This window comes from Xenopus laevis, chromosome 3L (genome assembly GCF_017654675.1).
Source record: "Xenopus laevis strain J_2021 chromosome 3L, Xenopus_laevis_v10.1, whole genome shotgun sequence".
Taxonomy (NCBI): domain Eukaryota; kingdom Metazoa; phylum Chordata; class Amphibia; order Anura; family Pipidae; genus Xenopus; species Xenopus laevis.
The window spans coordinates 33,239,103-33,257,193 of record NC_054375.1 but is presented as its reverse complement, the minus strand read 5'-3'; the positions used below and the strand labels follow the sequence as shown (position 1 = coordinate 33,257,193).

The window sequence follows — 18,091 nt, the reverse complement described above, 5'->3', positions numbered from 1 at the left end:
CTTTTATTTGCAACGTTTATTCTGTTACCATGTAAATGGCAGTAAACAGATAAGTATTTGTATCTCTTTAACACAGATGCTGATACCTGCATATATAATACAATCCTATGGGGAGTGGTGCAGCACCAGCACATGGTCCATAAAGCTCGGCCAATTAAAAGGACAGTGTGGATACACTTCTTTAAGAGACTTATTTAATGTACAGCTTTTGTATGTAACAATTGTGCTAAGCTAACAATCAATCTCCTGAAAGCTTGGTACTGTAGATCTGGCACAGGTCTGATTCCGAAAAACTTTTAGCAAGATATTGTTTTGGGAAATAGACTAGAACTGTTTGCATTATCAAACATAAAATGTTATATGTCTCTGTTCATTTAATTTGAGGTATAATGTTTTGGAGCCATGCCGAGCAATGCACACATAAACATTTAAGGTATTTGCTTTCTGTAGTCCAATCTTGCATGTGTATGACTCCAAAACATAAATGATCCTTTACCCATGGCTTGCTCATTATATGTGAAGAAAGCAATATAAATCTTGGGCCATGCCAAACACTAATCTAACAAATGATTCTAACAAGTGAGCAGTATTGCTGTATAATGAAGAGGTTTGCCAAAGCTCTTGTGACATACATCTATCATCAACTGATCACATGGGGCCTGTTTATTTGGATCTAGTAGTATGGATCAAGTACAAGGCACTGTTGAATTATTACAGGACAAAAAGTCAATTTTCTTTTTAAATATTAGAATTAATTGCTTAAATTGAACTTCAAAGATTGTTACTGACATTCAAAGGTTGTTATTGGCAATATTGGCAATGCAGAGTCCAAAATGTCATTCTTTAATATTATATTCACGTGGAAATAATCAATGAAATGTAATTCTAACTACCAGCTTCAGATGGAGCTGTTTTTTTTACACCATCTGTACCAATTGCTGTGCATTATCCTCATTGAAACAATGATGTGCCAAGTGCATAGTGTGTGCCAAATTTCCAATATCTTACCGTAAATAACAAGGAAAAGAACCCCAGCATCAAAAGCATAGCAAAAAAAGCATAATATCCACAAAAGTTCTTCAAAGCTCCATATTTGTTTGTTTTTTTGCCATGTCCTCAACTAGAAAGACAGATCTGCCAGCAAAGTCAATGCATTCAATGCTACATAATTTGAAAGGCCAGAGGCAGCAATAACCTCAGTGATCACTGGCACACGATCACTCACACTGAGGGAAGTGATTTAATGGGAATTTATCACTTGCTACTGTGTTTTGTCTAGTAATTACAGCATTATAGAAATACACCTATTTATAATCACAGACCTGTCTAAAAGCAAATCAACATTATTGTGATGTGTGATAATGGATCTAGGCTGAGAATCCGTTGCCCCGCTGCTCTTCCACTCCTGGTCTGCCTGCACCCGGAAGCATTGTTTCCTTCAGGTTCAGTCAAACGCGGTTGATTTCGGCTCAGAAACGTGACATATTGCATTTTGCACCGAAATCCACTCACAGTTGAAAGGCAAGGAGATCAGCAGGGCAGCGGATTCTCCACCTGCGGAGACTCTGCATTAAAGGAAAACTATACCCCCCAAACAATGTAGGTCTCTATTAAAAGATACTGAGTAAAACAGCTCATGTGTAAAACCCTGCTTCATGTAAATGAACCATTATCATAATAATATACTTTTTTAGTAGTATGTGCCATTGGGTAATCATAAATAGAAAATTGCCATTTTAAAAAATAAGGGCCGCCCCCTGAGATCGTAAGATTCACTGTGCACACATACAAACCACATGTAAGGTCACATGAGCCAATTAACAGACAGAGTTCTGCCTTTTGCTTCCTCGCTTCTTCCTGTTACAGTTAGTGTTGTAGTATTTCTGGTCAGGTGATCTCTGAGGCAGCACAGATAGAGTCACGAAATGGTGGTTCAAGGCAAGAGATGTAAAAGGGCAATATTTATGTAAATATATATTCCAGTTTGGTAAGATTCTTTAATATGTCATTCAATTTGATATAAACTATCTGTTGCTTAAGTATTCATTTTGGGGGTATAGTTTTCCTTTAATAAACATTGTCTGGCCCTAGCCTAAGGTTGTGTTGATCTCCTTGGCACATATGGTGCAGGTGGTGATATCTTATTGCTACGGTGCTGTAGGCACAAAAATGTACATAAATATATGTACGACCCACACCACTGCCTTGCTTGACTGTATTTTTACATTCTGAGTAGTTCCTAGTTATGCTTTATCCAATAATCATGTTATTCTCTTTCTTGACTGCTTCTTCCCCAATCGTGCCTGTTCTACTGATCCCTATTATAGGTATCTGTTATCTGGAATCCAGAAAGCTCCAAATTATGGGGATTTTAATCAAATATTAATATTTATACAAATTATTTCCTTTTTCTCTGTAATAATAAAACAGTACATTGCTTTATCCCAGCTAAAATATAATTAATCTTTATTTAAAGCAAAACAAACCTATTTAGTTTTAATGTTTACATGTTTATTGCTTAAATGCTTTTAGTAGACTTAAGGTATGGGAATCTAAATTACATAAATATATTTAAATCACAGAGGATAACAGGCCCCTTAATATTAATAATAGTAATATAACGTGCACATTCCATGACTATAAATTCTCAGTCAATCCTTAAGTGACCGAACCAAATCTGAACCCTGATTTGCATATGTAAATCAAAAGAAAAAATGGAAAGAGGAAAACAATTTACTTTACCTGGTTTGTATGACTAAATGATTCAGAGCATCCTTACCCTATATATATATATATATATATATATATATATATATATATATATATATATATATATATATATATATATATATATATATATATATATATATATATATGTGTGTGTGTGTTTTATTTTTTTTAATAAATGCACATAGCATCAGACAACCTGTAAATTGTCCGTCTTGATGTCATAAGAGCCTTTGGGTTCATTCTGCTGCATGACAGACAATACTGCACCTGAGACCCATGCTTACACTGAATGATTAAAAAAGATTATAAGACTAGAGTGCAATGCCAATGTCAAGTTTCATTTAGTAGGGCCTTATCTTATCCCCTCACAGCAGCACAGGTGGATTATGTGGTAGCTCAACATACTTACTCATATACAGACAAATTTGTGAAGTTATTTGCTAAACACAAACTGCTCAGAGAGATCCTATGGCTAGGTCTCGGGAACAACGTTCTCTGTTCTTTATCTTATTTAACAGGACACCTATAACAATAATAAACATACAGGTCCCATTGCTAAAGCTATTGTACTAAGCATAAAATGCTGATTGGGTTACTATTTTCTGAAAAGTTAATTGGAAAACAGAAATCCACATCTTTCCATTCAGCACATTTGCTCACACCAAGTACAACCATCTGCCAGTTTAGGATTTAATGAGAAGATTTTAAAAGCCATTACAGCTGCCCAGCATAGACATGGGTGGTGCACGAGGCGTAAAATACAAGGGACTGTTGTCACACATACTGCACAAGAAGCAATAAGTAATGTTATTGATTGCTCAATGGTGGGGATGGACCCAAAGATGTTCCAGTATCCTTGCTAATATAAACACCGTTGTTGGTAAATGTGCCCTCGTTTTGCACATATATATATATATATATATATATATATATATATATATATATATATATATATATACATCAATTATAGGTTTGTTTATTGTTTTATAGGATCATTCTTCTTCTAAGTACACAGTCTTTTACAGGAAGCTCATGTCCCCCTCCCTGAGACTGGACCAGATGTGTTAAGATTGCCTTTGCAGAGAAATCCTATTGAGGCCTCATAGCATTTGCCTTTCATCGGAGCTTTACCCTAATCTATGTTGTCAGCTTTGAACATCTATCAATGAACAGTCACATAAAGTAATTGGAAAAGACATGGCCTTGAATGAAGAGCTGTTTTACCAGGAATGTAGAGCAATAAATATTTACCTCCTCGAAAAGGAAAGAATTGTTCTATTCATAGTGCCTGAACCAAGTTGGTTAAGCTTAAACAAGCATAATAAAAATACAACCTGTATGAGATTTTAGTAGAAACTAGGGATGTAGCGAACTGTTCTGCTGCGAACTAGTTCGCGCGAACTTCGACCGTTCACGTCCGCCGAATGTTCGCGAACGTTTGGGAACGTTCGCATTTTGAGTTCGCGTTCGATTCGAATACAAGTCGTTCGACCATTCGACCATTCGAATTCCTTCGACCGCTAAAAATCGAACGATTTCCATTCGTTCGAACGATTGTAAGCATTCGATCGAATGAAAAGCATTCGATCGAATGGCTTCGATCGTTCGATTCGAATGAAAATCCTTCGATCGAATGATTAAAATCCTTCGATCATTCGAATCGAACGATTTTAGCGGGTGTTCGAAGTTCGCAAACTGTTCGCGAACTTTCGCATTTTTTGCCGGTGTTCGCGAACGGCGTTCGCGAACACCAAATCGGCAGTTCGCTACATCCCTAGTAGAAACAGTGAAAACACGGTGACCATAGCAGAAAGATAAGGCAGCTATTTGTTTATTATATTCTGACATGCAAATAAACTGTGCGTCACTGTGGTGATAGAGAAGGGAACTAGTTTATCAGCAACGTCAGGCAGCATCAACATGGACGGAGAGGTGTAGCTATAAATACTCACATGCTGTGCCGCATGCAGAAGCTAAAACATGTGACAGTAATAAAGTATGCATATGCTTCATCTGCACTTTTACTCAACACGTTCCATCTGTCGCAACAACCCAACAACTTGGTTATTCTTATGTTCTTTATACTGTATATCTTTCCTACCTAATCTCTCTATCCTGTATAGTTACTGTCTTTATAGTGTTCCAAAAACCCACTTCATTTAATTTAATCCTTACTTCAACCACACGTATATCTAGTCATAACCAGTATTGATGTCTCTTATTTTAGTTTGGTTTATTTTTTAAATCATTTTGATCCACAGACATGAGATGATAAAGCAGAACTTGAGTCAATGCCTTCTATAATGATTTTATTACTACCGGTACTATTGGTAAAAATTAGGCTCAAATATGCCCTTTAATCCCAATGCCACAGTAAAGTGTGACACTGAACCCCTTTACATTCGGTTTAGACTTTTGCAACAGATGTGTAAGTGGTGCATATGTTACTAATAGGGATGTCGCGGACTGTTCGCCCGCGAACTAGTTCGCGCGAACATCGACTGTTGGCGTCCGCTGAATGTTCGCGAACGTCGCGCGACGTTCGCCAATTTGGGTTCGCCTTAGCTGGCGCTTATTTTTGCCATTTCTCCCCCAGACCAGCAGATACATGGCAGCCAATCAGGAAGCTCTCCCTCCTGGACCACCCCCACACTCCCTGGACCACTCCCCTTCCATATAAAAAACTGAAGCCCTGCAGCGTTTTTTCATTCTGCCTGTGTGTGCTTGGAAGAGCTAGTGTAGGGAGAGAGCTGTTTAGTAATTTGAGGGACAGTTGATAGTAACTTTGCTGGCTAGTAATCTACTTGATACTGCTCTGTATTGTAGGGACAGAACTCTGCAGGGATTTGAGGGACAGTGAGTTTAGGTTAGTTAGCTTTGCTGACTAGTAATCTACCTTCTACTGCAGTGCTCTGTATGTAGCTGCTGTGGGCACTGCTTCTGATCTCATCTGCTGACTGCTGTAATAACCCAATAGTCCTTGTAAGGACTGCTTTTATTTTCTTTTTTGTTTTTTTTACTTTGCTCAGTGCTATTAGTCTAGCTGTATTGGGGAGTGGGACTGGTGTGCTGCTCCTCCTAGTAGTTCACCACCACCAGCACCAACCAGAGTCAAAATTGTTACAAAGTATCTTATTTGCACCTGTTAGTTGTTCTGAGCTCTCTGCCAAAAGCTAATTAAGTTAGAAACAGTTTTTTTTCTGGCTGTTCATTTCAGAGAAAAGAGGGACTGGTGTGCTGCTCCTCCTAGTAGTTCACCACTACCAGCACCAACCAGAGTCAAAATTGTTACAAAGTATCTTATTTGCACCTGTTAGCTGTTCTGAGCTCTCTGCCAAAAGCTAATTAAGTTAGAAACTGTTTTTTTTCTGGCTGTTCAGTGCAGAGAAAAGAGGGACTTTCCAGTACAAAAGAGGGACAGGGGGTTGAGTGGTCAAAAGAGGGACAGTTGGGAGGTATGCAAGTGCCACCTAGCTGTGTGAGCTTTTTCACATTCTGTCTAAATAATAACAATAATAATTCCGTGTCCGTAAACATCACCTGAGTGATGTTTTTACAGCAGCAATAATATATTCCGTATCCACTACTGTATACGTTGCCCTTGCAGGCATTGTTTGCCCAGTCTTTAACCAAGTGCCACCTAGCTGTGTGAGCTTTTTCACATTCCGTGTCCAGAAACATCACCTGAGTGACGTAGTGTGATTTCTGCCCTTTACAGCACAAAACGCAGCGCTGTGTCAACAATGTATTTTTCAGAAACATTTTTGCCCTTGATCCCCCTCTGGCATGCCACTGTCCAGGTCGTTGCACCCTTTAAACAACTTTAAAATCATTTTTCTGGCCAGAAATGTCTTTTCTAGCTTTTAAAATTCGCCTTCCCATTGAAGTCTATGGGGTTCGCGACGTTCGCGAACCGTTCGCATTTTTGACCGGAAGTTCGCGAACATGTTCGCGAACATTTTTTCCGATGTTCGCTACATCCCTAGTTACTAACAACTAGTGATGTGCGGGCCTGCCCGATACCTGCGGGACCCATGGGTTTACCCGTGGGTTCGGGCCGTCCATGCAGTCCTCTTTGCGGATGGCCACCTTCAAATGCCGACTTCCGGCTTTATGGTTGCGCACCTGCTTGCCCTACCCCTACCATCATCGGTGGGTCTGCACAGGTCTATAAAAGGAACCCAAAAGTCAGATGCCGACGTGGGCTGAAGGAGGGTGGGTTAGGGTAGGGTGCGGGTTTGGAAAAACTTGACCCCCACATCACTACTAACAACTATACACAAAAAAATTGTTGGGCAGCAATGACTTATGGGTACAGATAAAAGTAAAGGGCAGATGCAGGCTCTTAAAATATGAAACTAAGACAAATAATTTGTATATGCTATTATGTTTCTGGTTTCTCTGTAAACGATGCCAGTAGTACAGTTTTAGATTTTCTAGTAAGCCATTTAATGTTTCTGACTAGTGATGGGTGAATTTGTGCCGCGAAATTCGGGTGAAAAATTCACGAAACACGAATTTTGATGCTGGCGTCAATTCGTGGGCGTCAAAATTTATATGGGTGACAATTCCGACGACGGCGACATTTGACCCGCGAGTCAATCGGCGTCCGTCTACTTGTCGCCAGCAGCAGAGTTGACGCCGGCGAATTTTCGAGCAATTTTGCGCCTGGCGAATAAATTCGCCTATCACTATTTCTGACATAATATAATTCATGTTCAAAAATAAGAAATGTCAATAGTCTTCTCTAACCTGTTGTTGCACTGGACACTGTCGGCCATTGCTGCTCGAGACCTCCAACCCCTCTGTGTAAAACTGCTGCTCCTTCCATGTGCACAGCGCTGTACAGAATAGATTGCAGAGTTAGCACCTTAGCTCAAGACAATATTTTTAAAAAAATCTGAATATATTTTACATTTTTATCTAATCAATATGAGTCATATGTTACATTTCCCTTTAGCACATAGAAGGTCATTTTCATTCTTTCAAATGTAATGAGATTGTGAATATTTTATAGAATTTAAAACACAAAATAGCAGTAAGGAGGGCAGAAGTAAGAAATATTTGGAAAACCTAATCACTAGGGTAATGTCATATGGATGAGCTTAACATCACTAAAATGACCATAACTATATTAACTTCACGTGGGAAAAGGGGTGAGTGTACTCTAGGTAACCAATGCTGGTTTGAATTAAAGGTGAGCAGAGGACACAATGGAAGCATGCTTATGGTTAAGACTGATCTAAATAGCCACATATAATGTATTATTACAAATCCATTATTTTAAATTGAGGGTATGCTGGCATGAAAAATAGTGATAATTTCAGTTATATATGAATAATTTGCTGTGATCTACTAACGAGAAACACAATCCTAAAATACATTACAATCCTTTTATGACAGCATCCAAGGGGAACTCATTTTGCAACCCTCGCTGCAACCAGCTGCAAAGTGTTGAATTGGGTGAATTCCTGGTAGTAATCATCAGTTTTGGTTGTGGGCACAGAAGGAGAGGGTACGCCTGTGTGCTGTAGGAGTGCTTGCACTAACTGAGCTGCATGCTCTAATAAAGTATCAGAAATCAGCTATTAAGGAGTTCATTAATGGGTATATGTGTCTCACTGGAGTGATTGTATTTTCATATGCTCACAAAATAATTAGGAACTAGGGTGAAAGTGAGGGGAAAGTGCCAGTAGCTCTGTGTGAGATTGGACAATGTACCAATTACATTGTTATCGTTGACAGTTCAGTGAATTGAGAAATAATATTAGCATTGCTGTCTGCATTTTGCTCCTATTTTCGCCCTCTAAGCATAGGTTTGATGTTTGACAAGAGAGCAGCAGAGCTCCAGAGTTTGCCATAGAAAAAAAGAGGCATTCCCTGCCGTTATTAGAGAAACAATTTCAATCAACGACATATATTTTGCCATTTGTGACAACCTGCTTGTGACAAACACCAGCTTTATACATATTTGAGGTTTTAGCCATCATTTTAAATTCATAGGATTTCCTCTGCAAGGAATTTTTTTTGGCAGAAATATATTTAGAAATTCTATATTCACAAAGTAGACCGCTTGAATAAACCAGAACAAATGTCGGTGTTTAATTGAGCATCATAACTGTGCAGTCTTCGTGTCTTAATGTCAAATCTATGAATAACTTAATAAAAGTTCTCCATTTTGGATTTGGAATGGGTAAGTTCCAATCGCCTAAGGAGTTTTAAGGAGGAATATTATTGTTGTCAAAAGCAACCTTATCCAACACCCCTTATATTTATTTATTTAGCTATATTAAAATGTAATATAAACTATACCATACCTCCCAACATTTTGGAAGTATAAAGAGGGACAAAAAAAATTTTTGCACGTAGTGCAGCAAATTTTTATGTGGCCACACCCCCTAATTACAATGTCCATTTTTCCAAATTTGGCAGGTTTTGAAAATAATTCTCCTTATCTAAACTTTTTTTTTGTGTCTCAAAATTATTACAAAGTATCTTATTTACACCTGTAAGCTGTTCTGTGCTCTCTGCTAAAACCAATTAAGTTAGAAACTTTGTTTCTTTTTCTGGCTGTTCAGTGCAGAGAAAATAGGGACTTTCCAGTACAAATGAGGGACTGCAGGTTGAGCTGTCAAAAGAGGGACTGTCCCTCAGAAAAAGGGACAGTTGAGAAGTATGAACTATACAGTACTGTATATATATACAGTATACATTAGAACTACAGATATCATTGCTGGTCTGTTGCTCAAAGCAGTAGTAAGCCAACACATCTCAGCACATCATGTGATAAAGCACCATAAATGATATACACTGTACACATGTGGCACAGCATATGAACTTGGTACAGCATTAAAAGTTGCTAACACAACCCCTGTTACAACATACAGCTATGCCAATGCACTTCACCTGGCATAACTTTTAAAAGAACCAAGTACAATGATAGACCCCAAATACAATTAGCAGGTAGAGCTCTAGAATCAACTTTGTGGGGGGTAGAGAGAAACTTTTTTTATAGAGCAGATAAACTAATAAGGATTCATGTAAAATACTTTTTTTTCCAGTTAAATATTTAAGAGAAAGAAAATATATTAAGCAGCATATAATATATGTCTAAAACAAAATCGTAATATGAAATAAGCCTCTAGCACTTTTTGGAAGAGAACAGTAACAATTAACTTACCCCTGCATTGCAGCTCTGAGTGAAGCAGAGTAACGCCAGTCTGGATGAGGCTGTTTGGGCTAAAAAAAAAATATATGTACATTAAAAAATGAAACAATTGTAAATGACAATGTTGGATTTTGTTGTTTCAGTAGAATCCAAATATAAAAGACCACAAAGTTATTTTATTGAAATGCTACCACCATGTTCTGTAGTCAAATATGGGGCAATTTGTATTTGAAAACAGAAAATATGGGTTACATGCATTTTTTTTGTTGGGATGATAGACACCCACAGTTTGCTAACCCTGTAAATGCCACTGATAAATGAGAAATGTCTTTCTCAAATCTAGGTTCTGCCAAAATAAATTACCAGTCCACAAATAAATTCTTGGTATGAGTCTTCTTATCTCGAAGGTGTGTGTGTACTGCCCCTTTAAGGCAAATGCCCCCCATTAAGCTCGACCTACTGTAGCTCTTCATAGTCATTAACAGTTTCTTGAAACAAACCTTTGCTAAATGGCATCTTCTGCTGTTCACGGACTCAGGAATTAAGTGATAAATGATAAAAAGTTTCTTGATGATAGAACTTTATTCTAACTCACAGCTAAAATGTTCTTAGAGCAAATATTGATTTGCATTACTACAACCAGTAATGATTGAATCCGAATCTGCAAGCTTTAAGCTGGCCATAGACACACAGATCCTATCATACGAATCGAGGATTCATACGATTTTCGGATTGTGTGTGGTTAGTGCCGACATCTTTCGTCAGGCGGAGATCGGTCGTTTGGTCGATTAGATAGGTTTGATTTTGACCTGACCTATCCCGACGGAGCCCATCGCGCGTTGTAATCGATTCGTTCAGCCGTCAAGCAGATTACCCCCGATATAGCCATGCTCGTTAATGGCATATCGGGGAAAGATCCGCTCGTTTGGCGATGTCACCAAATGAGCGGATCTTTGGGTCTATAGCCACCTTTAGGCACAACTCTCTATAATGACAGGGGAATATGTTTTAATACTGATTTTCATAATCCAGAATATTTTAAAATATGTTAAAAGGCTCAAAATTATGATAATGCAGCACATTTAACATTCTTTCAGAAGGAAAGCATTACAGGCCTCCTCAATCTACTTGATCTCATAGTCTTTGTGCAACCTGCACTGCCCATCTTGTACCAAATTCAGTGATTGTGGTGTAGACTAACATGAAAAAAGCTGAATAAAACAATCAATTATGACCACATTAATTGGAAATGTGTTATAGAATAACATTGCTTGGCAATTAATGATCTATGGAAATTTTACTATTGTTAAAGTACAGCTGAGCAGCACCTTTAGATGTTATGAATTCAATAAATCATACTTCAATAACACTTTAAGGGTCACAAGTTGGGCAAAACTAATATAAAGTGTTACAACCAACATACTGACCTGGTGTCACTCATTTGGCTAATGCTACATCCACAGACCCTTCTCAATGGGTGTTATTTAAAATGCTGCAGGCATTAGCTTACCCTACTTTTCTTGCTATACCACAGCCCTTCTGTGAGACTATTATCTCACTGTTACTATAGGCACCATCTCTTCCTACTATACCTGCTATCCCACAGACTCTGGGGCAAATTCACTAAGCGCCGAAGCGCCGAACGCTAGCGTTAATTCGCTATTGTTTGTAATTTTCGTTACTGCGCAAATTCACTAACGAACACTGGCATAGTTTCGCTAGTGTTACTTCGCACCCTTACGCCAGGCGAATTTTCGCTAGCGACGTAACTACGCAAATTCACTAACTTGCGCAGTGTACTGAACGCTACCTTTTACGCTAGACTTCCTTCGCCACCTCAGACCTGGCGAAGCGCAATAGAGTAGATAGGGATTGTTTAAAAAAAAGTCAATTTTTTTTCTAAGTCCCAAAAAACGCTGGCGTGTTTTCTACATGATGGGTGATAGGCTGAAAAAGATCGAAAAAAATTTTGGGGCTCCCCTTCCTCCCCTCTACATTTCCTGACTCATGGCAACTTACCTAGACAGTGGGCACATGTGTAGGGCAAAATAAAATTTTTATTTGCTGATTTGAAGGTTTTCTAGGCATTTGTAGTGCTGATACGTATTCCTCCATTGAAATTTGAATTTCGCGCCGTATGCAAATTAGCCTTCGCTAGCGTAACTTCGCTTTACATAGCGAATCAACGCTAGCGCAACTTCGCAACCTTACGCTATCCCTGAGCGCAACTTCGGATTTTAGTGGATTTGCAGAGCGCTGGCGAAACTACGCCTGGCGAAGTGCGGCGAAGCGCGGCGAAGTTGCGCCTTGCGCAACTTCGCATCTTAGTGAATTTGCCCCACAGTCTCTTCACAGAGACTATTATCTCACTACTACTATTGACACCATCTCTCCCTACTATACCTGCTATCTCACAGCCACACTCCCTTCCCAGAGACTAATATCCCACTGCTACTATAGACACCATCTCTCCCTACTACACCTGCTACCCCACAGCCACAGTCCATTCCAAGAGACTATTATCCCCACTACTACTAAAGGCACCATCTCTCCCTACTATACCTGCTATCCCACAGCCACAATCCATTCCAATATTACCCCCACTACTGCTATAGGCACCATCTCTCCCTACTGCACCTGCTATCCCACAGGCACAGTCCCTTCTACTGCATACCTGCTACTGCATATGGAGGTTAGCGTACAATGGGTAAAAAATATTGTTTTGTATTCCTAATTATTTGACAACTATGTTACTAATGACAGAACCCAAAAACCTTTAATAATTCTTTGTCATCAGTTGTATATTGGTCATATTTATTCTATACATATTTAGCCTCGTAGGCACAGAACTGAAATATGTGGTTAAGACACAAACCTTTTATCACTCTTATCACACACTGTTATGAATCTTTAAAACATACTGAAAGTACCAGGGTTTCATTTAGAATACTCCTGAGGTCTGTACTGAGTACAATTACACACACACACAAGTAGATAACCTTTGCCTTGTTTCTCAATTTCCGTTGCTAAATATGGATCCACCTGAGGCAACGTCTGTACTCATGTCAGTTTGGAAGACAATCTGAGAAGACAATCTCTGCATCTTGAATATTTCGTTGGAAAACGGTTAATGCCTCAATATTTTTTTTATTCTTGTTGCTTTTGTGTACATGTATGTGTCTATGTACACTTATGTGATTCTTTCTTCTTCTGTTATAATACAATGACGTCTATAAACTAAGACAAGCTCAACAGCAGTCCAACAGTCATGTTTATACAGGATGGTTCAGACCACTCTAAACCTTAACTAAACAACCCATGTTCCATGCAATCTGGATACGAGATCCCATGCCTGTATACCTGAATGTGTTTCTGCATACAACGTCAATAGCAGTGCAAATTTATAAAGCTCTCACTTTCTCTACCTGTTCACTCCTTCTCTTGCTCTCAGTACAGTATGTTGACTGAACAGCTGACCAGTTATTTCTGCCTGTAGAATGCAAATCTGTATTTATTATCATGACACAAACAGTTTTCCTGTCTGTAGTCCCTTTAACACATTGCATCCCTATTACCATATTACAGTCTCCCTTTCCAGATATGTAATCCTGTGCTCAAAGACTCTTGATTTATGAACTGTCTCTTTTTGTTTTCTACGTTTCCCTTTACAGCATGGACCTCAACACAATATTGCAAACAGGGACAATTATTTAAACTTGCTCCAACCCGCATAGGATTTCAATAAATTATGGAGATTTGCACAGAAGTAGAATGGCTACATGCTACTGTCTTTTTAATTTTATTAACTATATTCAGGTTCGGCAGAATAGGGGATATCAGTAAGTGAACTGTTAAATATCATTGCCGTTATATGTAAAACATAAAACATTTTATTGCAATGTTATGCAAATGAATGCAGTACATTTAATGGTCAAAGTGTAATTTACAAACAAGGCTGAGGGTTGTGGTCATGCTGAAATTGACACAAATGTTGTACTTGTAGGTCTTTGTGTCCTAATACTCTCCTTGCACAGTATGCCATTGCCTCATCCTCTTCTGCATCGTGTGCAGGTGGAACACTGGAGCTACAGCCACATAATTTCAGGGTTTCCACAGTTGGTTGCATCAATAGTTGCAGCGCCAATAAAAATCACATACAAACATTTTTTTAAAATCATTGCTACAGCTTGCATACGATTTGCTACCATACTCACACAAAATTGTGTTTTGACACATGGAGCACAAGTGAGGCCTCCCCTACTGGCTACAATTACGTTGGAATTAAAGGGATTATGGGTTAAAAACATAGCTTTTCGCTTCTGCTATTGCCCTTATGTCTAACAAGTAAATATATGGGCATTATTATATTTATTACGCTGTGTAAAAAAACTGCAACAAAATTCACCAGGCATTGCAGCATTAAAAATATCAAGTTTTGTACTCATTTTCAGTGACCACATACCTAGTGTACAAATGTGACTAAACTGTAAGTAGCCACTTAAAAATGCTAAGGAAAAATATGGTGTTCATCCATTGAGGCTTTTTCTACCTTTTTTTTTTAAAAGATAACACTAAGGGGCAGATTTCCTAAAGGGCGAAGTGGCTAACGCTAGCGTCCATTTGGTAGCATTACCGCCCGCAGGGACTTCGCTGATTAACTAATGGGCGCAGGTGCCAATTCGCTAGCGAAGGAACTAGACACTAGCGACAGGAGAATTTTTGCTCTGGCGAATGGACGTTACTCCGCAAATTCACTAAGATGCGGATTTTATTGAATGTTAGTACCTCTTTTGCCAGACTTGCCTTCGCCAGCTCAAACCAGGCGAAGTGCACTGGAGTGTATAGATCTTCCGCAATCTTCTGTTCCTTACATCATATTTTTTAGTGGAAAAAGTTTCTAAGTCCAAAAAACACTGGCGTCTATAGCCATGGCGTGATAGCCTGAAAAAGTCCTTAAATATTTTTTTGGGTAACCGGGTTCCCCCATACATTTTTTAACATATGGAACATTAACTATACAATGGGCTCATGTATAGGGCATTATAACAACTCTATTTTCTTTATTAAGGTTCCCTGGACATATGTAATGTATTTGCTGCAACATATACGTCCATTCAACTTTAAATTTCCAACCGTATGCAAATTAGCCTGAGTGAAGACCTCTAACGAAGTTCCACCAGGCAGAATTCGCCAGCGGTCGGCGCCCTGGATGCAACTTCGCATTTTAGTAAACTAGCGTTGTCTGAACGAATTTTCGCCTGGCGAAGTTTTGCGATGGCTGCAAAGCCATCACTGGCGAATTTTCGCTGCTTAGTAAATTTACCCCAAGGTCTTGATAAACTTGCTATTTCTTTTGAACAGCTTTTTACACTGTTTGCAAAGTTGCTTAGAATTATGTTTACTTTTCTTAGGCAAAAATTATTTTTGGGTTGACGTTCCCTTTAAAGCTGGTGGCACAAATGGGCATCTTTTGGTATCTTCATGGGACATTATCACTTAAATGTAGAAGAACTAGCTTGATTGATTTCATTAGGAGACCGTTCTTGGTTTATTGTCCAAGTTGCCATGAAAAAAGATCTATGTGCTAAAGGTATGAATACATGAATTACCCCTGTAGATTAGAACAAAAAGATAAAATTAGCTGCATCATTGACTCTTTTCAGCATCATTATGAACATCTGCTTTCTTTTCTTAATAGAATGGCTAGGTCAGATATTAAAAGCTAAGGATATCGGAATAGGAAATGGCTATTGATTAAATATACAAACACGTGAATTAATATACGGTTCTGGTTTGCCGCTGAAGCAAAATTCCTCTACTCTACAAAAACTATATGAAATAGAATAGTGTTCTGCATTGATTCAATACATCCTGCATTATTGATTATTTCCTGGGAATATGTGATACCTCAAATCATGACATTGTGATTTATTTTAAAGCATAATCAGTTGTTTCTGATTGAAAGGCACTTTTGCAAGTAGACAAATCAAAAAGCAATCCGTTTTATATTTAATGTTGGAATTGATCACATTAAACAGGGGAACCCAAAAGTAGCAGGTCTCAATTTAGTGACTTGTAGATGATAGCAGATACTGTTCACAAACAACTCCATTAAATCCACTTTTTGAGTAGTTCCTTCCTATACATATTTTTTTTTTAAAATCAATAGCTTAGAACAGGGTGCTGCTCATTAAAATACAAGACTTTATGTTGCCTTTCGGTGCAATGCAGTGAAGTGACATTTTTCGTGACAGTATAAAACATAAGACGATGGACCATGATGTGATTGCTTTAATGGTAAAAATGTAAAATTCTATTATTCACATAGTAGTGCATGTGTGTCTGACCAGCTGATAGAAGGCTGCCAGTGTTTGCCCATTGATATGAACTCGACTAGATCATGGATATGGGCCACATTGGGGAAATGAGAAAATTCGCCCGTGGCCAGTAACCCATAGCAACCAATCAGTGTTTGGCTTTTTTTAGGCAGCTGCAGGTAGAACAATGAATTCAAAATTTGATTGGTTGCCAGGAGTATCTGCCCACGGGCAATTTTGCCCAGTGTTGATAAATGACCTCCATTGTCTTAATCATAACCACCTTCTACTGACTGTAGCCAGGCACATAGCTACTACATGTATGTAACAGCAACAGTACCAGTTGGGATACTGTATATGAGGTAGTAGTAATCAGTGGAGCTCCTAGATGTTATTGGGTCCCACAGCAAATTAATTTTACCCCCAACATATACAGAGGTTGTCTTGTTTTGCCAATAGATATTGAAACTGCTCAGTAATTACGGCATCATGGGGCCCCCTATACCTACCGGTATACTGCATACATTTTCTAAACATACAAACAGAGAAGTCATTACAGGTCTAATGTGCAACATAACACATAACTGTTGCTAATAAAGTCAATAATGTTATTCTGCACTGTTAAAGGCAATTTGGTTTGCTTGCCATCATCCTTGCAAGGCATCAGCTTACTCTGTGGAACTGGCTCAGTCTCAAATAGTCCCTGGAAAGTGTTTCCTAAAACTGATAACTATCCCATACATTGTAACATTGGGCCTGATTCAATTCAGCGAGAAAAAGGGTTTTCACCTGTAAACTCATGGACAGGAAACAATTTGAGATGCAATTCAATTCAGAAAAGCATCTCACAGTTTATTGCATAAAAACTCTTTTGAAGTCTATGGGAAAAAGTCCAGTCCAGGCCGGTAGGCTAGGGGTAGGCAGAGTAGGCACGGTCTGTAGAGTCCTGGGGGCAGATTTACTAAGCGGCAAATTTCGCCAGCGTCCGTTTCGTACGCATCGCAACACTTCGCCAGGCTACGCCAATTCACTGGGCACTGAACGCTGGCGACTTTTCGCTAGCCATACTTTGGCAGTGCGAGCATTTCATAGCTAAGATGTGCTAGCGTTCATTTGTGCCTATCGAAAATTAGCTAGTGATCTGCCGCTTAGGTCAATTTTAGTTATTATAATGCCCTTCACATGTGCCCACTATAAAATTAATGTTCCATGTTTTAAAATGTATGGGGAAAACTGGTTACCCCCAAAAAAAAAAGTTTTTTTTTTTAACTTAATTGCATTTTCAGCACACAAGACATGATTTATGTAATAGAAGATTGAGGAAGTTCTATCTACTTTATAGCACTTCGCCTGGTCTGAGGTGGCAAAAGCAACTCTTGCGAAAGAGGTAACGTTCTGTAAAATCAGCATTTAAGTGAATTTGCAGAGTAATGTCCGTTCGCCAGAGCGAAAAGTTGCCTGGTGATAGAGTGCAAATGACAGCTAGCGAATTGGTGCCTGTGTCCCTGCGGGTGGTAACGCTAGTGAATTGTTGCTAGCGTTAGCCACTTCGCACCTTAGTAAATCTGCCCCCTGTTTTTTGCAGCATGTACATGAGGGGGCATGTATACGTGAGGGGGCTGATGCGACCAGTAAGCGCGCATGCGCTAAAGCTTCTGTACACGCGGGAAGAGTAGCAAATATATTTTAACAAACTACAAGGCAGTACCTCTTAATATGCCTATACATTAAACAATGGGTAGGCACCTCGAGATCAGACATTGACATCAACTAAATGGCATTTAACTCTAACAGATGTACACATGATTAGTCGAACAGTAGGTTATTACAGGACTGTCTTTTATATTTCAAATACATTAGCAAATATATGACTGTG

The 18,091-nt window shown here is 38.8% G+C and overlaps 1 protein-coding gene across 1 annotated transcript in view; it reads right to left on the bottom strand.

Annotated features, from left to right (window-relative positions):
* The window catches only part of pcdhac2.L (protocadherin alpha subfamily C, 2 L homeolog), an 80,644-nt gene that overhangs the window by 23,558 nt on the left and 38,995 nt on the right, over positions 1-18,091 (bottom strand). Inside the window, exons 4-5 of the mRNA XM_018252052.2 lie at positions 9,911-9,969; positions 7,483-7,571 (exon numbers count right to left, since the gene is read on the bottom strand). Coding sequence (XP_018107541.2) covers positions 7,483-7,571; positions 9,911-9,969 — 148 coding nt within the window. The remainder of the gene's footprint in view (positions 1-7,482; positions 7,572-9,910; positions 9,970-18,091) is intronic.